Raw genomic sequence first — 23558 nt, 5'->3', positions numbered from 1 at the left:
ATTTGTTTCAATTATTTCAATCTCTGTTACATTTATCCGATAAACTTCTGAACTCCTCTGTGTTATCTTGAATTTCTTTGAATTTCCTCAAGTGGTTATTTTGAATTTTTTGTCTGAAAGGTCACATGTCTCTGTTTCTCCAGGATTGGTCCTTGGTGCCTTATTTAGGTGGTTTGCTGAGGTCATGTTTTCCTGAATGGTGCTGATGCTTGTAGATGTTCATCAGTGTCTGGGCATTAAAGAGTTAGGTATTTATTGTAGTCTTTGCAGTCTGGGTTTATATGTACCTGTCCTTCCTGGGAAGGTTTTCCAGGTATTCAAAAGGACTTGGGTGTTATAATCTAAGCCATGTCTGCATTAGGGGGCATCTCAAGCCCAGTACCTCTGTGGTTATTCCAAACTTGTAGAGGTATTGCCTTGGTGGTCTTGGATAAGACCAGGAAGAATTCTCTGGATTACCAGGTAGAGACTCTTGCTCTCTTCCCTTACTTTCTCCCAAACATATGGAGTCTCCTTTTCTGTGCTGGGCCACCTGGAGCTGGTAGTGAGGTGACACAAGTAGCCCTGTGGCCACCACCACTGGGACTGTGCTGGATAAGACCTGAAGCCAGCACAGCACTGATTCTCACCCAAGGGTGGCTATGACCACTACCTGGCTACTGCCTGTGTTCACTGAAGGTCCTGGGGACTCTACAATCAGCAGGTGTTGAAGCCAGACAGGCTTGTGTCCTTCCCTTTGGGATGGTGGCTTCCCCTAGGACCCAGGCAGGTCCAGAGGTGCTGTCTGGAAGCCAAGGGCTGGCATAACAAACCTTAGAACTCCTCCTGGTATTCTATTGTACTGTGGCTGAGCTGGCATTCAAACTATGAGATGCAGTCTTTCCCACTCTTCTCTCCCCTTTCCACAGGCAGAGGAGCCTCACCCTGTGGCTGACATCACCACAGGCCCATGGAGAGTATTGCCAGGCTACTGCCGATGTTTTCTTAAGGATCGAGGGCTCTCAGCTTGTGATGAACGTTGCCTGGTCTGGGACTTACCATTCAGGGTAGTGGGCTCCCCTTTGCCCAGTGCAGGCCCAAAAATGCCATCCAAGATCCAAGGCCTGGAATCAGGGACCCCAAGAGCCTGTTTGGTGTTGTACCCTCCTGTGGTCAAGCTGGTACCTAAGGTGCAGGACTAAGCCTTCTTTACTTTTCCCTTCACTTTTCTGAAGCAGGAGTCTCACCCTATAGCCACCAAAGGTGGGAATGTGGTGAGTTTCACCTGAAGCCAGGAAGCCAGAGTCTCACCCAAAGCCCATGGCATACTCTCTGGCTATTGCTGCTGGTTATTCAGGGCCCAAGGGCTCTTTAGTCAGTACATGATGGGTCCTGCCAGGACTGGCTTCTTCCCTTCAAGGTAGTAGGTTCCCTTTCAGCCCAGGGTGTGTCTAGAAATGTGATCTGGGAGCTAGGGCCTGGAGAGTGGAACGCATGATTCTGGCTGGTGCTCTATTCTAATGTGGCTGAGCTGGCATCCAAGATGCAAGAAAAAGTCCTCTTTACTCTTCTCTCTCTTCTCAAGTGGAAGGAAAGAGTCTCTCTTGGATCCATGAGCTCTGCAGCCTGGGTTTGGGGGAAGGGTGGTACAAGCACTCCCTTAGCCACCCTAGCTGGTATCTCAGTAGGTCGTGTGCTCCTCCAGTCCAGTGGCTCTGAGCCCAATTCAGCACTAGGACTTGCTTAGGTGTTCCAGTCCTTGTGGCCTAAACTGACTTTCAAGTTTATTTAGAGTCCTAAAGCCCTAGAGCCTTTTAGCCCATGATGGTGAGGCTTGGCAGAACTCAAGTTTTCTTTTGTTTTTGTTTTGTTTTGTTTTTTGAGATTAAGTCTCGCTCTGTCGCCCAGGCTGGAGTGTAGTGGCGTGATCTCGACTTACTGCAACCTCCGCCTCATGAGTACAAGCAATTATCCTGTCTCAGCCTCCCAAGTAGCTGGGACTACAGGCATGCACCACCATGTCCGGGTAACTTTTGTATTTTTAGTAGAGATAGGGTTTCTCCATATTGATCAGGCTGGTCTCAAAATCCTGACCTCAGGTGATCTACCTGCCTCGGTCTCCCAAAGTGCTGGGATTAGAGGTGTGAGCCACTGCACCCAGCCAGAACTCAAGTTTTGACCACTGGAATGGTTGATTCACCTTTGGTTAGGGCTGGCTTAGATACTGTCTTGGTTGGCAGCATCAGGTGAATTCAACGTGGTCTTGCTTTCTGCTATATCAGGGCACCACTGTGTTCAGTGCAATGTCTCACAATTGCTGTACTCTTCCTCCTCTAACAGGTACTGTGAGTGGTTCTTGTGAAGGTGCTTTTTTTGGTGTAGATTGTTGATAAATTGGTACCCTTGCATCAGGGGGTCAGTTGGTAAAATCTTCTATTTGGCCATCTTCCTCTACCCCTCTCCCTCAAAAAATTTTTAAATTTTCCTCCTAATGTCTTCATTGACCCACCAGTCATTCAGGAGCATATTGTTTAATTTCCATGTGTTTGTGTAGTTTCCAAAATTCCTCTTGTTATTGATTTCTAGTTTTATTCCATTGTGGTCAGAGGATGCTCGGTACTATTTAAATGTTTGTGAATTTAAATTTTTTTTTTTTTAAATTGAGATGAAGTCTTGCTCTGTTGCCTAGGCTGGAGTGCAGTGGCATGATCTCGGCTCCCTGCAAGCTCCACTTCCCGGGTTCACGCCATTCTCCTGCCTCAGTCTCCTGAGTAGCTGGGACTACAGGCGCCCACCACCGTGCCCGGCTAATTTTGTTTTTGTATTTTTAGTAGAGATGGGGTTTCACCATGTTAGCCAGGATGGTCTCGATCTCCTGATTTCATGATCTGCCCGCCTCGGCCTCCCAAAGTACTGGGATTAGAGGCATGAGCCACCACATCCCGCCAAGAATTTTAGCAGTTTTCTTAATAGTATCCTCAAGGGGTCAGACAACTGATTTGCCAAATGGACAAGATCAGAAGTGGGCATAGTCTCCCATTTCATGCTGGCTCTTTTACCAAGCTCAGAACGTTTGGAAGAAAAGCCATTCACAAACTTAGAATTAAAGGCTACTCAAGTAGATTTAACATCTATAGGTAATGCAGAATTTTCTTCAAACATAACCTGGATCCAAGTGTAATGATTTTAAACTAGTTTACTAGGTTCGTGGGCATAGGTTCGGATATTATTTCATCTAAGGTTTTACAAAAATCCTCACGTATTGCCTCATGGGTTTTTTCCTAAGCTTCTGGCTTTTATCATAGTCGTTGAAGGTGTTTTTGCCTAAATAGCCCCTCTCTCCACAGTGTCACACCAAGGAGGATTGTCCATCCAGTAATGGGCCTGCCCTTCACCAACAGGTATGTGAACTAACTGGTATGTGTTAGAAAAACCTAGCTGAGAAGCCAGAAGTGCTGTGTTGAATTAATCAGCAAATGGGTAAGGGTCCTCAGTGACCCTTGGGAATTGCTTGGCAATGGCTCGAAGTTCAGCTTTGCTCCAAAAAAAGAAAGAAATGTTGGTTTTAGGAAATCAGTAAGTTTAACATTAAGGGGATAAGTTTTTGTTTTTGTTTTTGTTTTTTTTTGAGACAGAGTCTTGCTCTGTCGCCCAGGCTGGAGTGCAGTGGCGCGATCTCGCCTCACTGCAAGCTCTGCCTCCCGGGTTCACGCCATTCTCCTGCCTCAGCCTCCTGAGTAGCTGGGACTACAGGCGCCCGCCACCATGCCTGGCTAAAAAAGTTTTTGTATTTTTAGTAGAGACAGGATTTCACCGTGTTAGCCAGGATGGTCCTGATCTCCTGACCTCGTGATCTGCCTACCTCGGCCTCCTAAAGTGCTGGGATTACAGGCGTGAGCCACCGCGCCCGGCCATTAAGGGAATAAGTTTAACAGTCCAGGTTCAGGGCTAGTGGAAGCTGAGGAATTGGAGGGAAAGGTAATTCAGCCAAAGGTGGATAGAGAAGAATAGAGGAAAGAGAACAGGAAATCTCCTCTGGAGAGGGAACAATCTGGGGCCCTAGAGCCTTGTTGTCCTTTCTCAACTGTTTGTTTGTCTCAGTTAATTTTGTGATAGAATCTTAGAGGGAGGCAATTTTCGAATCCTGAATGCATTTTGAAACTCTGAAGTACCAAGTAAAGTAAGCCTCCCATTCACATTAATTTTAGGACGGTGGTCTTCTAGTTTTGTTTTAAGAAAGACAAGTTTGGGGAACTCAAAAGACCCCAAGGATGGCCATTGAAGATCCAGATTAACTTTGGTGTACTCTACGCGTTGATTTCAGAACGTACACAAGAGAGGACCTTAATTTTTTTTCTTATTTATTTTGATTTTTAAAAATAGAGATGAGCTCTTGCTATGTTGCCCAGGATGGTTTCAATCTCATGAGCTCAAGCGATCCTTCCACCTCGGCCTCCCAAGGTGCTGGAATTACAGGCATGAGCCACCAACCATAAATTTTGAACATATAGCTGACAGGAGTCCCAGAAGAGGGCCTATATTGGATGCTTTGGAATTTTGGCATCCTGTTCTGCCTTTTATTAATTTCTCAACAGCAAAAGAAAAATTCTATAATCCCTGTGAGGAAATGGTAGGGGTTGGAGCGATTTGTTTTTTAACAGGGTGCCTAGCATAGGATTTTTGTTTTTACTTGGTGGACAGGCAGCCTGTGATCTAATTGTCCATCCTGTCATTTTTCTTGAGACTGGTGCGCCACCTAATGGCAATTTTGTTTATTCATGTACCAGTTTATCCTGACAACAGATAATTTCTCTTTGGGGAGACTGAAGTCTGTCATTGAATGGTGACAACAGCCCAAACAGCTTCTAAAGGGTTGACATATACCCACCTTTTTAGAAAGTGAAGTTTGCTCTTAAAAGATGTTCAGGCCGGGCGCGGTGGCTCACGCCTGTAATCCCAGCACTTTGGGAGGCCGAGGTTGGCGGATCACGAGGTCAGGAGATCGAGACCATCCTGGCAAACACGGTGAAACCCCGTCTCAATTAAAAATACAAAAAATTAGCCGGGTGTGGTGGCGGGCGCCTGTAGTCCCAGCTACTCGGGAGGCTGAGGCAGGAGAATGGAGTGAACCCGGGAGACGGAGCTTGCAGTGAGCCGAGATCGCGCCCCTGCACTCCAGCCTGGGCGACAGAGCGAGACTCCGTCTCAAAAAAAAAAAAAAAAAAAAAAAAAAAAAAAAAAAAAAAAAAAAAAAGATGTTCAGAAACAGAGGCAAGAAATCAAGCAACAAACTCTGTAAAAGTCTCTTCCGGAGGTAATCCTTCTTCAGGATCACTTCTGACACCAGATTATTCAACCTAAAAAAAAAAAGACATTAGAGAAATGTCCAAATACGTTGAGTTTATTTGGGAATGAGAATGAGGATTGTAACCTGGGGTGCACTGGTGGATTGCCGTTCTGGAAATATTAGCTTAGCCAGATGTAGTGGGTTGAATGGTGGTCCCCACAAAGATATGTTTCTGTCCTAGTCCCCAGAAGCTGTGAATGTCAAGTTGTTTGGAAAAAGGGTCTTTGCAGATGTAATTAAGCTAAGGATATTGAAATGAGGAGATCCTCCTGGATGACCCATGTGGGCTCTAAATCCAATGACAAGTGTCTTCCTAACAGGTGCACAGAAGAGAGAGTCAGAAGAGGAGAAGGTGATGTGAAGAAGGAGGCAGAGATTGGAACAATGGGGCTACAAGCCAAGGTATGCTGACAAATGACCTACAGCTGCCAGAGCTGGAGGACTCAAGGAATGGATTTGCTCCTAGAGCCTTCAGAGGGAATGTGGCCCTGTATATTGATTTTGGAGTTTGGGCCTCCAGAACTGTGAAAGAATAATTTTCTGTTGTTTTAAGTTGCCAGCTTTGAGGGCATTTGTTGTGGCAGCTACAGGAAGTTAAAATATGGATGGTCAACTTCAACACCAACAGTGGTACATCAAATTGATATTATATACTCTTGATAAGGTATTTGGAGAACAGCACTTCACCTCATCTAAGCATCCATAACCATAGTCTAACTAACCATGATCTAATCCTTAACTAAATTCAACTTGAGGGACATTTTACAATACATCTGGTCAGTACTTCCCAAAATTGTGAAGGGCATCAAAAATTAGGAAAATCTCAGGAACTATCACAGACCAGAGGAGGCCAAGGAGGCATGAAGGAGACTAAATGTAATGTGATATTCTCAATGGAATCCTGGAACACAGAAAGGACATTAGGGGAAGGCTAATGAACTCCAAATAAAGTCTGTAGTTTATTATTTAGTAATAATAAGGTACGAAAATGGCTTCATTAGCTGTGACAAATGGACCATAATAATGTGAGATGTTCACACCAGGGGAAACTGACTATGGAGCAGATGGCAACTCTGTACTACCTTTGCAACTTTTATGTAAATTTAAAACTCTTCTAAAATAAAATTATTTAAAAGTAGCACTCAGGAAAGGATTAAGGAGTGGAAGAAAAAAATGATCAACTTTCCATTTTCCTGGAGTGTTGCCATGAAAAGGCTGGAGAGAGGGTTTGCAAGGAGGAATTGGAAACCTCAGAGGCAGCTCCAGAGCCCTCCTCTGTTCCGCAGAACCGGAACCCCGCGCAGTCCAGGGCTTAGAAAGCCTTTCCACCCCCTTGGACAACCCCAGCCCCACCTCATTGATAACATCCTTTCTGGGTCAACAATCTCTGTCTTAGACCACCACCCCGTCCTCTCCAGAGGGGCTCATCAGAACCCAAGCGCATAGCGGCAGCGCCCCCGTGTGGCCGAAGGACTGAGGACAGACACTCAGCTCCCCTTTCCCTTCCCCACCTGGGACCTCCCTAGGGTCCCCTTCGGATCTCGGTCGCAGAACAGGGCTCTGTGCTCATGGGGGCGACCCTGTCCCGCGACAGATGTTTTTTCCCAGTTAGTGGCGGTGGACTCTGACCTCAAGGCAGAGGGAGGTCTGCAGGCCCTAAGACCTGGTTCCCAAGTCCGGGTGCACCCCACAGACATACCTGTGCTCCCAGTACGCAGCCTCTCAGTGGTTTTGGAATGAGGCCTTGGGCTCTCAGTGTTTTTGGACTCTCAGTGTTTTTGGAACGAGGTCTTGGAGTCCCTGAAATTTGTTCTGCTGCTTCCAGAGAGGAAGATCCCTTCTCCCCGGAATCCACTAATTAAGTCTCCAGCCCTAGTACGGAGGGAACCGGGAAGGACATGGCATTGGAGTTGGAGACTATATTGGGTTACAAGGATGTCTAGGATCAAACTGGGCTGAGCATTTGCCCCCAGTCCATCGGAAACCCGAGGGCGGTTCCTCCGCCACTCCCCGGACCTCCAGGACCCAGGCATCTGAACCTACACCCTATTGGATCCTAGAGGGCGGCCCCTCCCTAGCTTTGAGAGTCCAGGACCCTGGCATCCGACCTCTTCTTCCCATTTGTGACCTAAGCAGACAGGACCTGCTGTCTATATCCCTGAATCCTGGCCCTCTGCCATCTCCAATCCCTGATTAAAGGTCCTTGATTCTGGACTCAAATCTAATTTCTGGTCCCGTCGATTGTCCGTGACGGTCGCCCACCAGGAGAGGCTCCCCAGCGCGAAACATGCTGCAGCTGAGCGACAGCGGCGGATTTTGGCGCTTTGGCCCAGACTCTCTCCCCGAAGCGCCCGGGACTCCACCCTGGAGGCTACTCAGGGATCTGTCTTCCTCTGCGGCAGGAGGGGGCGCAAGGGGATTTCTGCCACTGAGGCTGCACTCACCATCCTGGGTAAGCCTCTCCCCACCGCTCCCCTGTGGACCTCAAAAATTACATATTGGGAAAATACCGACCTGTCGGCCCCAGACTCAACTATAAGAGGTTCTGGTCTCTAGATTTATTCAGACCCCGTTTTTTGAGTATCTACTTTTCGTCAGGCGCTATTCTAGGCGCTTGGGTGAAATCCAAACAGGCACAAATCATGGCCCTCGAATAATTTACGTTCAGTTGAAAGATATGGCCAATAAAAGTTACTGAAGTCAACTACAGGGGTGTCCGAAAATAAAGGATGATTAAGAGAAAAGCAAAGCACAGAAGATGAAAGGAGCCGGGGCAATTTTACGTTATTATTATCGGTGTGAGATTTCCCGAGAGGCGCCCTGCGAGGTGAGACCTGAAGCAGATGAAGGTGGGAGCCCTGGGTTATGGGAGGAAGGGTGTTCTAGAATCACATTCTGCAGACGTGGATCTCCTCCGGGGAAAGCACCCAGGCTGAGGCAGGAATGAGGCTGGGTAGGTTTCAGAAGGACTTCCTGAGGCGGGTTGCGGAGATCAGGATTTGTGTATCTCCTGACCACTTCCTACCAGTGCCTGGCACTTCATGAAACCCTTAGCTTGCCGGCAGGGTGAGGGGCCTGGTGTGTGGAGGGAGGCTGGGAGAGGAGGAGACTAAGGTGCGTCCCAGCCCCTACTGTGTCTCTGTACTTTTTCTTTCCTGGACCCAGAGTTGGAAATGTAAATGGTACTGATGTCTTCTGCAAATCCTAGAATCCCCGGAACTGGAAGAAATCTTGACATGGCAGGATGTAAAATTAAGGAATTTCTAAGCCCTAGAGGCTCTAAGACAATTTAAAGAAAGACTAATTATGAGAAAAAAGTTTTAAATATGGCAATAATCTTTTATATTGATTACATGCTAAAATTATATTTTGGATGTATTGGATTAAATAAAACATATTGTTAAAATTAATTTCACTGATTACTTTTTACTTTTTAAAATGTGGCTACTAGAAAATTAAAGATTACCAATGTGGCTCACATTTGTGACTCAGATTATAGCCTATTGGGTAGCACAATTTTAGAAGGCTAGCAACTTTAGCTCGTATGCTTGTATCTATGATTGATATCAAGTGAGTTTTTGGTTACAGTGTCACTTCTTTTTCTTGTCATTTTTTTTCCAGCACCATTTGTTGAAAACACTATCCTTTCCCCTTGAAGCATGTTTTAGAGACATACATGTGTGGTTTTATTCATGAACCGTTTATTCTATTCCACTGATTCATGGCTATCCTTATGCCAATAACACAGCTTTGATTCCTGGAGCTTTATAGTAAGTCTTGTAATCAGGTAGTGTGTATTTTCCAAGTTTCTTCTTTGTAAAAATTATTGTGGCTATTCAAAGTCCTTCAGATTTCCATATAAATTGAAAAATCAGCTTGGTAATTTCTTTTTTTAAAAAGCCTGCCAGGATTTATTTTTATTTTTTATTTTTTTTAACTTTTAGGTTCAGGCCTGCCAGGATTTTGATTGCAATTGCCTTTAATCTACAGGTCAATTGTGGGAGACTTGGTACCTCAACAACACTGAATATTCCAATCTTTGAACATAGTATTTCTCCCCACTTATTTACGTCTTCCTTATTTCTTTTTTGGGGGATGGGGTTGTTTTGTTTTTTAGTTTTTTTTTAAATTTCAATAGGTTTTTTGAGGGAACAGGTGGTGTTTGGTTACATGAATAAGTTCTTTAGTGTTGATTTCTGAGATTTTGGTGCACCCATCACTTGAGCAGCATACAATGTACCCAATGTGTAGTCTTTTATCTCTCACCTCCCTACTCTCCTTCCCCTGAGTCCCCAAAGTCCATTTTATCATTCTTTTTTTTTTTTTTTTTTTTTTGAGACGGAGTTTCGCTCTGTCGCCCAGGCTGGAGTGCAGTGGCCGGATCTCAGCTCACTGCAAGCTCCGCCTCCCGGGTTTACGCCATTCTCCTGCCTCAGCCTCCTAAGTAGCTGGGACTACAGGCGCCCGCCACCTCGCCCGGCTAGTTTTTTTGTATTTTTTAGTAGAGACGGGGTTTCACCGTGTTAGCCAGGATGGTCTCGATCTCCTGACCTCGTGATCCACCCATCTCGGCCTCCCAAAGTGCTGGGATTACAGGCTTGAGCCACCGCGCCCGGCCCCATTTTATCATTCTTATGCCTTTGCATCCTCATAGCTTAGCTCCCATTTATGAGTAAGGACATATCATGTTTGGTTTTCCATTCCTGAGTTACTTCACTTAGAATAATAGTCTCCATTTCCATCCAGGGTGCTGCGAATGCCATTATTTCATTCCTTTTTATGGCTCAGTAGTATTCCATGGTGTGTGTGTGTGTGTGTGTGTGTGTGTGTGTGTATATATATATATATATGCATCATTTTCTTGATCTTCTCAATGACTGATGGGCATTTGGGCTGGTTCCATATTTTTGCAATTGCAAATTGTGCTGTTATTAACATGTGTATGCTGGTATCTTCTTTGTATAATGATTTCTTTTCCTCTGGGTAGATATCCAATGGTGGGACTGATGGATCAAACAGTGGATCTACTTTTAGTTATTTAAGGAATCTCCATACTGTTTTCCATAGTTGTTATACTAGTTTACATTCTCACCAGCAGTGTAAAAGTGTTCCCTTTTCATCACATCCATGCCAACATCTATTTTTTTTTTTTTTTGACATTTTGATTATGGTCATTCTTGCAGGAGTCAGGTGTTACTGCATTGTGGTTTTGATTTACATTTCCCTGATCATTAGTGATGTTGAGCATTTTTTTCATATGTTTGTTGGCCATTTGTGTATTTCTTCTGAGAATTTTTTATTCATGTCCTTAGTGCGTTTTTTGATGGGATTGTTTGTTTTGTTCTTGCTGATTTGTTTGAATTCTTTGCAGATTCTGGATATTAATCTTTTGTCATATGTGTAGATTAAGAAGATTTTTCTCACACTCTGTGGGTTGTCTGTTTACTCTGCTGGTTATTTCTTTGCTGTGCAGAAGCTTTTAGTTTAATTAAGTCCCATCTATTTATCTTTGTTTTTGTTGCATTTGCTTTTGGGTTCCTGGTCACGAAGTCTTTGCCTAAGCCAATATCTAGAAGGTTTTTTTTTTTTTTATGTTGTCTTTTAAAATTGTTACAGTTTCATGTCTTAGATTTAAGTCTTTGATCCATCTTGAGTTGATTTTTGTATAGGGTGAGTGAAGAGTATCCACTTTCATTCTTCTATATGTGGCCTGCCTATTAACCCAGGACCATTTGTTGAATAGGGTGTCCTTTCCTCAGTTTATGTTTTTGTTTGCTTTGTTGAAGTTCGGTTGACTGTAAGTATTTGGCTTTATATCTGGGTTCTCTATTCTATTCCATTGGTCTATATGCCTATTTTTATACCAGTACCATGCTGTTTTGGTGACTGTGGCCTTATAGTATAGTTTGAAGTTGAGTAATGTAATGCCTACTGATTTGTTCTTTTTGGTTAGTCTTACTTTGGCTATGCAGGGTCTTTTTTTGTTGTTGTTCCATATGAATTTTAGGATTATTTTTTCCAGTTCTGTGAGGAATGATGGTGTTATTTTGATGAAAATTGCATTGAATTTGTAGATTGCTTTTGGCAGTATGGCCATTTTCACAATATTGATTCTACTCATCCATGAGCATGGGATGTGTTTCCATTTGTCTGTGTCATCTGTAATTACTTTCAGCAGTGTTTTGTAGTTTTCCTTGTAGAGGTCTTTCACGTGCCTGGTTAAGTATATTCATAAGTATTTTATTTTTGTTGTAGCTAAAGTAAAAGGGGTTGAGTTCTTGATTTGATTCTCAGCTTGGTGGCTGTTGGTGAGCAGAACTACTGATTTTTGTACATTAAATTTGTATCCTGAAACTTTGGTGAATTCATTCACCCGTTCTAGGAGCCTTTTGGATGAGTCCTTAGGGTTTTCTAGGTATACAATCATGTCATCAGCAAACAATGACAGTTTGACTTCCTCATTACCGATTTAGATGCCCTTTATTTCTTTTTCTTGTCTGATTGCTCTGGCTAGGACTTTCAGTACTATGTTGAATAGAAGTGGTGAAAGTGGGAATCCTTGACTTGTCCCAGTTCTCCGCAGGAATGTTTTCAACTTTTCCCTGTTCAGTATAATGTTGGTTGTGAATTTGTCATAGATGCCTTTTATTTCAAGATATGTCCCTCTATGCTGATTTTGCTGAGGGTTTTAATCATAAAGGGATGCTGAATTTTGTGAAATGACTTTTCTGCATCTATTGAGATTATCATGTGATTTTTATTTTTAATTCTGTTTATGTGGTGTATTACATTTATTGACTTGCATATGTTAAACCATGCCTGCATCTCTGGTAGGAAACCCACTTGATCATAGTGGATTATCATTTTGGTATGCTGTTGGATTCTGTTAGCTAGTATGTTTTTTTTTTTTGTTTTTTTTTTTCGAGACAGAGTTTTGCTCTTGTTGCCCAGGCTGGAGTGCAGTGGCACAATGTCGGCTCACTGCAACCTCCACCTCCCGGGCTCAAGTGATTTTCCTGCCTCAGCCTCCCGAGTAGCTGGGACTACAGGCATGCACCACCACGCCCAGCTAATTTTGTATTTTTAGTAGAGATGGGGTTTCTCCATGTTGGTCAGGCTGGTCTCAAACCCCTGACCTCAGGTGATCCACCCACCTCGGCCTCCCAAAGTGCTGGGATTACAGGTGTGAGCCACTGTGCCCGGCCACTAGTTTCTTTTGAGGATTTTTGCATCTATGTTCATTAGGTATATTGGCCTGTAGTTTTGCTTTTTTCATTTTGTCCTTTCCTGGTTTTGGTATTAGGATGATATTGGCTTCACAGAATGATTTAGAGAGGATTCCTTCTTTCCCTGGCTTTTGGAATAGTGTCAATGGCATTGGTACTGGTTTTTTTAATGTCTGATAGAATTCCGCTGTGGTTCTGGGCTTGTTTTTGTTTGTTTGTTTGTTTGTTTGTTTTTTTGGTAACTTTTTTTCCTTTTCTTTTCTTTCTTTCTTTTTTTTTTTTTTTTTGAGGTGGAATTTCACTCTTGTTGCCCAGGCTGGAGTGCAATGGCATGATCTCTGCTCACTGCAACCTCCACCTCCTGGTTTCAAGTGATTCTCCTGCCTCAGCCTCCTGAGAGCTGGGATTCCAGGCATGCGCTACCACACCCAGCTAATTTTTTTGTATTTTTAGTACAGATGGGGTTTCTCCATGTTGGTCAGGCTGGTCTTGAACTCCCGACCTCAGGTGATCCGCCCGCCTAGGCCTCCCAGATTGCTGGGATTACAGGCGTGAGCCACCGCGCCCAGCTGGTAACTTCTTAAATTATGGTTTCAATCTCACTGCTTGTTATTGGTCTGTTCAGGGTTTCCATTTCTTCCTGGTTTAATCTGGGAGGGTTGTATATTTTCAGGAATTTATCCATGTTCTCGAGGTTTTCTAGTTTATGTGCATAAAGGTGTTCATAGCAGCCTTGAGTGATCTTTTATATTTCTGTGGTATTGGTTGTAATATCTTCAGTTTTGTTTCTAATTGAGCTTATTTGGATCTTCTTCCTTTTTTTCTTGGTTAATCTTACTAATTGTCTATCAATTCAATTTATCTTTTCCAACAACCAGCTTTTTGTTTCATTTATCTTTTGTAATTTTTTGTTTCAATTTCATTTAGTTTTGCTCCGATCTAGGTTATTTATTTTTTTCTTCTGCCCATTTGGGTTTGGTTTGTTCTTGTTTCTCTACTTCCTGGAGGTGTGACCCTAGATTGTCCATTTGTGTCTTTCAGACTTTTTGATGTAGGCATTTAATGCTTTCCTCTTAGCACTGCTTTTTCTGTATCCCAGAGGTTTTGATAGGTTCCATCACTATTATCGTTCAGGTCAAGGATTTTTTTTTTTTTTTTCAGACAGAGTCTTGCTCTGTCACGCAGGCTAGAGTGCAGTGACACCATCTCGCTTCACTGCAACCTCTGTCTCCTGGGTTCAAGCAAAGCAATTCTCCTGTCTCAGCCTCCTGAGTAACTGGGACTACAGGTACCTGCCACACCACACCAAGCTAATTTTTGTATTTTTAGTGTAGACGGGGTTTCACCATATTGATCAGGCTGGTCTCAAATCCCTGACCTCAGATGATCCACCCGCCTCGGGTTCCCAAAGTGTGGGGATTACAGGCTTGAGCCACCACACAGGCCAGTTCAAGGAATTTTTGCATTTCCATCTTGATTGTATTGTTGACCCGTTGGTCATTCAGGAGCAGGTTATTTAATTTCTACGGGTGTGCATGGTTTTGAGGGCTCCTTTTGGTGTTGATTTCCAGTTTTATTCCACTGTGGTCTGAGAGAGTACCTGACATAATTTCAATGTTCTCATATTTGTTGAGACTTGTTTTTTGGCCTATCATATGATCTGTCTTGGAGAGTGTTCCATGTGCTAATGCATAGAATGTAGATACTGCACTTGTTGGGTAGAATGTTCTGTAAATATCTGTTAAATCCATTTGTTCTAGGGTAGAGTTTAAGTCCATTGCTTCTTTGTTGACTTTCTATCTTGATGACCTGTCTAGCGCTGTCAGTAGAGTATTAATGTCCCCCACTATTGTTGTGTTGCCATCGATCTCATTTCTTAAGTCTAGTAGTAATTGTTTTATAAATTTGGGAGCTCCAGTATTAGGTGTGCATATATTTAGGATTGTGATATTTTCCTGTTGGACTAGTCCTTTTGTCATTATATAATGCCCCTATTTGTTTTTAAAACTGTTGTTCCTTTAAAGTCTATTTTTTCTGATACAAGAATAGCTACTCCTGTTTGCTTTTGGTGTCCATTTGCATGGAACATCTTTTTCCATCACTTTATCTTAAGTTTACATGTGTCCTTACGTGTTAGGTGAGTCTCTTGAAGACAGCAGATAGTTAGTTGGTGAATTCTTATCCATATTGCAATTCTGTATCTTTCATGTGGAGCATTTAGGCCATTTACATTCAGTGTTAGTATTGAGATGTGAGGTACTATTCTACTCATTGTGCTAGTTGTTGCCTAAATACCTTTTTTTTCATAGTATGATTGTTTTATAGGCCCTGTGAGATTTATGCTTTAAGGAGGTCACATTGGTGTATTTCAAGGTTTTGTTTCAAGATTTAGAACTTCTTTTAGCAGTTCTTATAGTGCTGGCTTGATAGTGGCAAATTCTCTCAGCATTTTTTTGTATTATCTTTCTGCTGGGCACAGTAACTCATGCCTGTAATCCCAGCACTTTGGGAGGCCGAGGTGGGCGGATCATCAGGTCAGGTGATCGAGAGCATCCTGGCTAACACGGTGAAATCCCATCTCTACTAAATACACAAAAAAATTAGCTGGGCATGGTGGTGGGCGCTTGTAGTCCCAGCTTCTTGGGAAGCTGAGGCAGGAGAATGGCGTGAACCCAGGAGGTGGAGCTTGCAGTGAGCCAAGAGTGTGCCACTGTACCCAAGCCTGGGTGACAGAGTAAGACTCTGTCAAAAAAAAAAAAAAAAAAAAAGAAAAATACTTTATCTTTCCTTCGTGTACTTTTCCTTCATTACTTTTACTGTATACAAAATTCTGGTTTGATAATTATTTTGTTTAAGTGTCTAAAGATTGGACCCCAATCCCTTCTAGCTTGTAGGGCTTCTGCTGGTAAATCTGCTGTTAATCTGATAGGTTTTCCCTTACAGGTTACTTGATGCTTTTGCCTCACAATTCTTAAGATTCTTTCCTTCATCTTGATCCTAGATAACCTGATGACTATGTGCCTAGGTGAGAATCTTTTTGAGATGAGATGAGATTAATTTCCTGGGTGTTCTTTGAGCTTCTTGTATTTGGATATCTAGATCTCTAGCAAGGCCAGGGAAGTTTTCCTCAATTATTCCCTTAAATAAAATTTTCAAACACTCAAATTTCTCTTCTTCCTCAGGAACACCAATTATTCTTAAGTTTGGTCATTTAACATCATTCCAAACTTCTTGGAGCCTTTGTTCGTTCGATTCTTTTTTCTTTGTTTTTGTCAGAGTTAATTTGAAAGCCTTGTCTTGGAGCTCTGAAGTTCTTTCTTCTAGTTGTTTGATTCTATTGTTGAAACCTGCCAGTGTATTTTGCATTTCTCTAAGTGTGTCCTTCATTTCCAGAAGTTGTGATTGTCTTTTATTTATGATATCTATTTCTCTGAAAATTTTTCATCTATATTCTGTATTATTAAAAAAATTCTTTTAGTTAGTTTTCACCTTTCTGTGGTGCCTCTTTTTTTTTTTTTTGAGATGGAGTCTTGCTCTGTTGCCCAGGCTGGAGTGCAGTGGCCGGATCTCAGCTCACTGCAAGCTCCGCCTCCCGGGTTCACGCCATTCTCCTGCCTCAGCCTCCCGAGTAGCTGGGACCACAGGCTCCTGCCACCTCGCCTGGCTAGTTTTTTGTATTTTTTTTAGTAGAGACGGGGTTTCACCGTGTTAGCCAGGATGGTCTCGATCTCCTGACCTCATGATTTGCCTGTCTCAGCCTCCCAAAGTGCTGGGATTACAGGCTTGAGCCACCGCGCCCGGCTTCTGTGGTGCCTCTTTAAGTAGCTTAATAAATGGCCTTCTGAATTCTTTTTCTGGCAATTCAGAGATATCCTCTTGGTTTGGGTCCATTGCTGGTGAACTAGTGTGATCTTTTCAGGTGACAAATAACTTTGCTTTGTCGTATTACCAGAATTGTTTTTCTGGTTCCTTCTCATTTGGGTAGACTATGGTGGAGGAAAGATCTGGGACTCAAAGGCTCCTGTTCAGATTCTTTTGTCCCATGGGGTGATGCCTTGATGTGGTGCTCTCCCTCTTCCCCTTGGGATGGGGCTTCCTGAGAGTTGGACTGCAATTTTCATTATTGTTCTTCTGAGTCTAACCACCCAGTGAAGCTACTGGTCTCCAGGCTGATAATGGGGAGTGTCTTCAGAGTCCTGTGATGTGATCCATCTTCAGGTCTCTTAGCCATGGATACCAGCACCTGCTGTGGTGGAGGTAGCAGGGGAGTGAAGTGGAATCTCTGAGAATCCTTGGTTTCAGTTTTGTCAGTATGCTGATTTTCTCAAATGCTGGTCATGCTCAGACTCTTCTTGGGTGGGACTTGCTGTGGTCATTGTGTGGGATGGGAGGCTGGTTCTCAGGCCAATGGAGTTATGGAGTGAGGTTATGGCTGCCTCTGCTGCTTCATACAGGTCACCAGGGAAGTAGGTGAAAGCCTGGAGTGACAGGCCTCACCCAGCTCCCATCTTGCCCCAGGCTATAAGCCTCCCTACTGAGAAAGCAAGCAGGGCTTTCAGGTCTCACCCCTCCCTGCCTCCCATGGCTTCTGTGCTCATATCTGCCCTTATTGTTCACCCCTTCCACCCTTGATATTGCCTGGAAAATTCACGCTTGGTCAAAATTATTACAAAGTTTCACTGGAAGCCTCCTTCTCCCTGTGGCCCTTCCCCAATTCCACTGTCTGCCCTCCCAAGGGACCGCTGTGAGCTATAGTCAGAAATGACTTCCCTGGGCCCAGGAGTGCCTACAGGGCTCTTCCCACTGCTTCTTCTACCTTTATGTTTCACTGGGCTCTCTAAATTTGTTTCAGCTCTAGGTAAAGTTAAATACTTCTCCCGTGATCCAGACTTTCAGGTTCCCCAGTGAGGATGTGTGTTTGGAGGCGGACTTTCCCTCTCTCACACTTTGGGAACTCACAGTTTTTCAGCTGTCTCACAGAGTTTGCAGCGGCAAGTCACTTCTTTCAGAGTCTGAGAATCTGTTGGTTTTCCTGATATGATCCTGTCGTGGTTCTTGAACCAAAAGTTCACGATGTGAGTCTCCACATGCTGTTCTGTCCACCCCAGGGAAGAGCTGCAGTTAGTCCCGCCTCTTATCTTCCATTTTTCTCCACATCCGTTTGTTTACTTTTTACTATTAGTGAAAATCTAGGGGCGCAAACATCATTGAAGTAATATGGTAAGCAGAAGAAAGGGCTCCCCAAATGCCATATCCTAAGCCTTGGAGCCTACGAAAATGTTCCCTGATATGGCAAACAGGACTCTTCCACTCACTCTGCAGGGCCAGACCTACAAGTCCTTCTGGTCTCAATTGCAAAGTCAGTGAACATATCTTCAGAATATCTAAAAGCTAAACATCAGAATAGGGCTAATTCAAATCAAAATTATGTGCTGTTCTAAATATATATCTTTATCTTCCTTTTTTAAAAAAGTATCTTTTCATTTCAGATGATATTGAAGACTAATTTACATTTTTAATGTGCTTTATGGTCAATGACTAGAAAGTTGAAACTGAAATGAGTCAGTTTAAAATGTTCATGTGTTACTCGATTCTGTTCAAATTTGAATCACCTACTAGTTTATGTAACCAAGTTATTCATGAGGTAAGTTACAGCTTAGAAAAAGATCAATCACAAAGATAATCATTTCAAGAGTACACAAAATCACAATGCCCACTTCATATACAGAATTTATACCTCTAAGTATACAACTTTAATTATTATTATTATTGTTATTAATATCATTATTATTATTTGAGACAGGTTCTCACTCTATCACCCAGGCTGGAGTACAGCGGCTGTGGCATGGTCATGGCTCACTGCAGCCTGAGTTCTTGGGTTTAGGTGGTTCTCCCACATAAGCCTCCTGAGTAGCTGGAACTAAAGGCATGTGCCACCATGTCTGGCTAGTTTTCTTGTATTTTGGTAGACAAAGGGTTCTGTCAGGTATTCAGAACTCCTGGTCTGGAACTTCTGGGCTCAAGGGATCTGCCCACTTTGGCCTCTCAAAGTGCTGGGATTATAGGCATGAGCCACTGCACCCGGCCATCTTTAAGTGTTAACTGTAGCTTATGATGCAATTTGAAAGCAAACACTTTTTGTACTTTTAAATCAAATTGTGTTGGGAAATAAAAGGCAAAAATATTGGCAAAATTTGTTTTTCTTAACAGAAGATGACGCAATAAGGAATCCAAATGAAACATAAGACCAGTGTTTACAATTTTTTAAAAAAGTGTAGTTTTCAACTGTAGCCTCATAGCTAGCTAGCAGTTTTTAAACACATGTACAGCCAGCCAACAGTTCTCTAAAACATGTATATGCTACATTAAAAGATCCCTGCTAAACATCAACGATATTTAAATGGGTCTTACTGAAGTAGGACTTTCATGATACTTTAAAAAGCCAGTCGTTTAAAAAGTGAGTATGGGCCGGGCGCGGTGGCTCAAGCCTGTAATCCCAGCACTTTGAGAGGCCGAGACGGGCGGATCACGAGGTCAGGAGATCGAGACCATCCTGGCTAACACGGTGAATCCCCGTCTCTACTAAAAATACAAAAAAAAACTAGCCGGGCGAGGTGGCGGGCGCCTGTAGTCCCAGCTACTCGGGAGGCTGAGGCAGGAGAATGGCGTAAACCCGGGAGGCGGAGCTTGCAGTGAGCTGAGATCTGGCCACTGCACTCCAGACCGGGCGACAGAGCGAGACTCCGCCTCAAAAAAAAAAAAAAAAAAAAAAAGTGAATATGATAGGGCTACAGTAATAACATAACTATTAATAAAAGTTACAGAAGAGATTATTCCTGTACTTTCCCTCATAAACACCATCAAATTGTGTAGCAGTTACAAAAAGTACAACTATGTTACTTTTTCTTTTACCAAATTTCATTGTCTCCCATGTCTGTAAAGTTTTTATTCAGCAGAAGATAATTCTTACACTCTTTTCTGTAAGTATTCAAAGTATTTAAATGTGTAACTTCATACTGTATTACCATGTTTTGCCCTTCTTGTTTCCACAAAACATAAAGATATATATATTTTTCAAAAACAAATCCAGATGTCCACATATTTAAAAACCCTGTATGAGTTTTTAAATATGTCCACTGTCCACAGTGAGTAGAAAACATATTTAAAAAGCCTACAAAAAAGTTACAGAGCTAAAAAAGATTTTCCTATGGCTTCAAGTGATCTCCTGCTAGTCCAGAGTCCAAAAACACTTTAATGAAGTTCATTTACACATATTTTGTTTGCTTTTCATGGAATACTACATTTATTGAGGTGAAATCACCTTTTTTAAAGTTATTTAAGTCAACAAGTGTACACAAGTGTTTTTCAATACAGTTATTAAAAATAGGAGACCAAGTTGAATGTGCCAAGTGGATTCCATTCAGTTGGGTTTCTAGAGTCATCAGGAAGAACATTAGAGAAAGGATTTCCGTGGTTGGTTTCTATAGCTTGATAGACCAAAAAACAAACAAACAAAACCTACCACAATAACAAACAGCAAAATTTTTGTCCATACGGAAAAGGCTCATTCTTTTTTTGGTCTTTTCTGAGTTGATATCTGCTAAGGGAACACACTTAGGAACATATTTAGATGAAAAAGATTCTGCCACCGTGAACTCACTGAGTTCTAATGGCCTGCCTGTAGCCCCTTTGACTGGTCTGCACTAATTCCTTTTGGTGTAGATGCTTCATAGGGCAACATTTCCTTAAGAATATCATCAATATCCCTTTCTACTCTTCTTTCCTCTGCTTTTTTTTTTTTTGTCAATAGTTTCTTTGGAGTTCTGGGTATGTCTGAGAATTTGGTGAGTTGCGGAATAGGAGCTGCATGCTTGAAATTTCCAGTTACCCTACTGACAACTAAGGTTTTGTGTCCTGAAGTCATTAGAGTTGCAGCTCTCTGAAATTACTGCACCATCTATGCAAAAATGTTCTGGTTTCCACCCTCTTCCTTGGCCTTCTCCTCCAGTCTCCGGTAGACTCTCTACTCCAGTCCTGCAGAGCTCCACCTTCTGACGCTCCACTTGTGCGTTCAGCCTCAGTTACTCCGGCGTGAGAATAGCTCTATCTCAAGTCTTCTTTGCTTTAGTGTTACTGGAGTCTTTGCTCTGCCCTTTAGTGGTTCTCTCTTCTCAAGCTTTATCTCTACTTAAGTCCTTTTCATCGTCACGGTATCTATTAGAACCTTTATTTCCATTCTGCTTTGCATTTTCTGCTGAAGATTAAATTGTTAATCCGCCGAGGTGGGCGGATCCCTTGAGCTCAGGAATTGGAGACCACCCTGGACAACACGGGGAAAACCCGTCCCTACCAAAAATACACACACACACACACACACACACACACACACACACACACACACACACAAAGAAAAGAAAAAAGAAAAGAAAAAAAGCCTGGCGAGGTGGCGCATGCCTGTGGTTCTTCTAGCCACTCGGGAGGCTGAGGCACGAGAATTTCTTGAACCAGGGAGGCGGAGGCTGCAGTGAGCCGAGATCGCACCACTGCACGCCAGCCTGGGCGACAGATCGTCCTCGTTCCTTCGGTTTCAAGTGTTTTTTTTCTCACATCGCTTCCAGGTTGTTCTCCAGTAGGACTAGGTTTCTCTCCATTCCTCGCAAGCGGGTCCACAAGATCTTCATTAGCGAGTGTCGTTACCTCGAGATCAGCTTTATTTTTTGGTTTGGGTTGATCCGTTTCCTTCGTGGCTTTCCTGCTGCGGGAGGCCCGGCTCCGGAGCCAGGACCAGGGTGAGCTCGAGTTCCGCTCAGCTGGGGGAGGCGGGGCCCTCGCTGTCCGCGCCCGGGCCGGTAGCTCTAGCGCCGAGTGCTACAGGCGCAGCTGTGCGAACTAGTCTCTGCGCTGCTTCGGGCCGGGACCCTCACTTTAATGGCGACCAACTCACTCTTCAACTTATCTTTCGTCAGGACCCAGGGGTCTTCTAGGAATGCCCGCAACTCCAGGAGCTGCGAGTCCCTCTCCCCGCAGGCTTTGCAGCCGCCGGTTCCCCCCGTCCCCGAGCTCGCCCGGGCCTCGCGGCTCCCGCCCCGGAGGAGCACCGCCGAGCAGGGCAAAAACTCTCGGATACAAAGCCAGGCCAGAAAAGCCCCGGGGCTGAACCACGGATACCGGTGGCCAAGCCAGAAGCCCGCACCAACCCCAGCCCACACACTACAGGCCACTTACTTTATTTTATTCTTTTTAAAATGTGGGTTTCTGGTCTGTGCAGTTTACCTTGGTGTGACTCAGGAAGGACACTGGAAGTCCACTGATCTGGCCAGGACAGAACTTTACAACTTTAATTATTATTATTGTTATTATCATCATTATTATTATTTGAGACAGGATCTCACTCTATCACCCAGGCTGGAGTACAGCGTGTGTGGCATAGTCATGGCTCACTGCAGCCTGAGCTCTTGGGTTTAGGTGGTCCTCCCACATAAGCCTCCTGAGTAGCTGGAACTAAAGGCATGTGCCACCATGTCTGGCTAGTTTTCTTGTATTTTGGTAGACAAAGGGTTCTGTCAGGTATTCAGAACTCCTGGTCTGGAACTTCTGGGCTCAAGGGATCTGCCCACTTTGGCCTCTCAAAGTGCTGGGATTATAGGCATGAGCCACTGCACCCGGCCATCTTTAAGTGTTAACCGCTGCTTATGATGCAATTTGAAAGCAAACACTTTTTGTACTTTTAAATCAAATTGTGTTGGAAAATAAAAGGCAAAAATATTGGCAAAATTTGTTTTTGTTAACAGAAGATGACGCAATAAGGAATCCAAATGAAACATAAGACCAGTGTTTACAATTTCTAAAAAAAGTGTAGTTTTCAACTGTAGCCTCATAGGTAGCTAGCAGTTTTTAAACACATGTACAGCCAGCCAACAGTTCTCTAAAACATGTATATGCTACACTAAAAGATCCCTGCTAAACATCAACGATATTTAAATGGGTCTTACTGAAGTAGGAGTTTCATGATGCTTTAAAAAGTCAGTCGTTTAAAAAGTGAATATGATAGGGCTACAGTAATAACATTACTATTAATAAAAGTTACAGAAGAGATTATTCCCCTGCTTTTCCACATAAACACCATCAAATTGTGTTGCAGTTACAAAAAGTACAACCATGTTACTTTTTCTTTTACCAAATTTCATTGTCTCCCGTGTCTGTAAAGTTTTTATTCAGCAGAAGATAATTCTTACACTCTTCTGTAAGTATTCAAAGTATTTAAATGTGTAACTTCATACTATATTACCATGTTTTGCCCTTTCTTTTTCCACAAAACATATATATGTGTGTGTGTATATATATATATATACATATATATATATATCTTTTTTCTTTTTCTTTTTTTTTTGAGACGGAGTCTCGCTCTGTCCCCCAGGCTGGAGTGCAGTGGCCGGATCTCAGCTCACTGCAAGCTCCGCCTCCCGGGTTTACGCCATTCACCTGCCTCAGCCTCCCGAGTAGCTGGACTACAGGCACCTGCCACCTCGCCTGGCTAGTTTTTTGTATTTTTTTTAGTAGAGACGGGGTTTCACCGTGTTAGCCAGGATGGTCTCGATCTCCTGACCTTGTGATCCGCCCGTCTCGGCCTCCCAAAGTGCTGGGATTACAGGCTTGAGCCACCATGCCTGGCTTATATATATCTTTTTTCAAAAATGAAACCAGATGTTCACATTTTAAAGAAACCCTGCATGGGTTTGGACAATGAGAAGAAAAAATTTTAAAAAGCCTACAAAAATGTTTCAGAGCTAAAAAAGATTTTCATATGACAGGAAGTGATCTTCTGCTAGTCCAGAGTTCAAAAACACTCTAATGAAGTTCATTTATATATATTTTGTTTGCTTTTCGTGGAATACTACATTTATTGAGGTGAAATCACCTGTTTTTAAGTTCTTTAAGTCAACAAGTGTACCCAAGTGTTTTTCAATACATTTATTAAAAATAAGAGACCAGCCGGGCGCGGTGGT

At 43.1% G+C, this 23558-nt stretch overlaps 1 protein-coding gene across 16 annotated transcripts in view; it reads left to right on the top strand.

The window, feature by feature from the left end:
* Positions 1 to 23558, top strand: part of LOC115896793 — a 70933-nt gene that overhangs the window by 12299 nt on the left and 35076 nt on the right. For 7 of the 16 annotated variants that reach the window (XR_004056667.1, XM_030928109.1, XM_030928104.1 and 4 more), the window contains exons 2-3: positions 3327 to 3380; positions 5647 to 7778. Coding sequence is in view for 10 of the 16 variants with exons in the window: in XM_030928109.1 (XP_030783969.1) it covers positions 7614 to 7778 (165 nt within the window). In the remaining 6 variants the exon portion in view is untranslated. Of the gene's footprint in view, positions 1 to 2104; positions 2320 to 2824; positions 3117 to 3326; positions 3381 to 5646; positions 8690 to 21170; positions 22659 to 23558 lie in introns of those variants that run through there. The other 9 variants (XR_004056662.1, XM_030928102.1, XM_030928110.1 and 6 more) reach the window with 7 other exon arrangements.

The sequence above is a fragment of the Rhinopithecus roxellana genome, chromosome 4 (assembly GCF_007565055.1).
Source record: "Rhinopithecus roxellana isolate Shanxi Qingling chromosome 4, ASM756505v1, whole genome shotgun sequence".
Taxonomy (NCBI): Eukaryota; Metazoa; Chordata; class Mammalia; order Primates; family Cercopithecidae; genus Rhinopithecus; species Rhinopithecus roxellana.
Note: the sequence above shows the minus strand (reverse complement) of the source record. Positions and strands in the feature narration are given on the sequence as shown.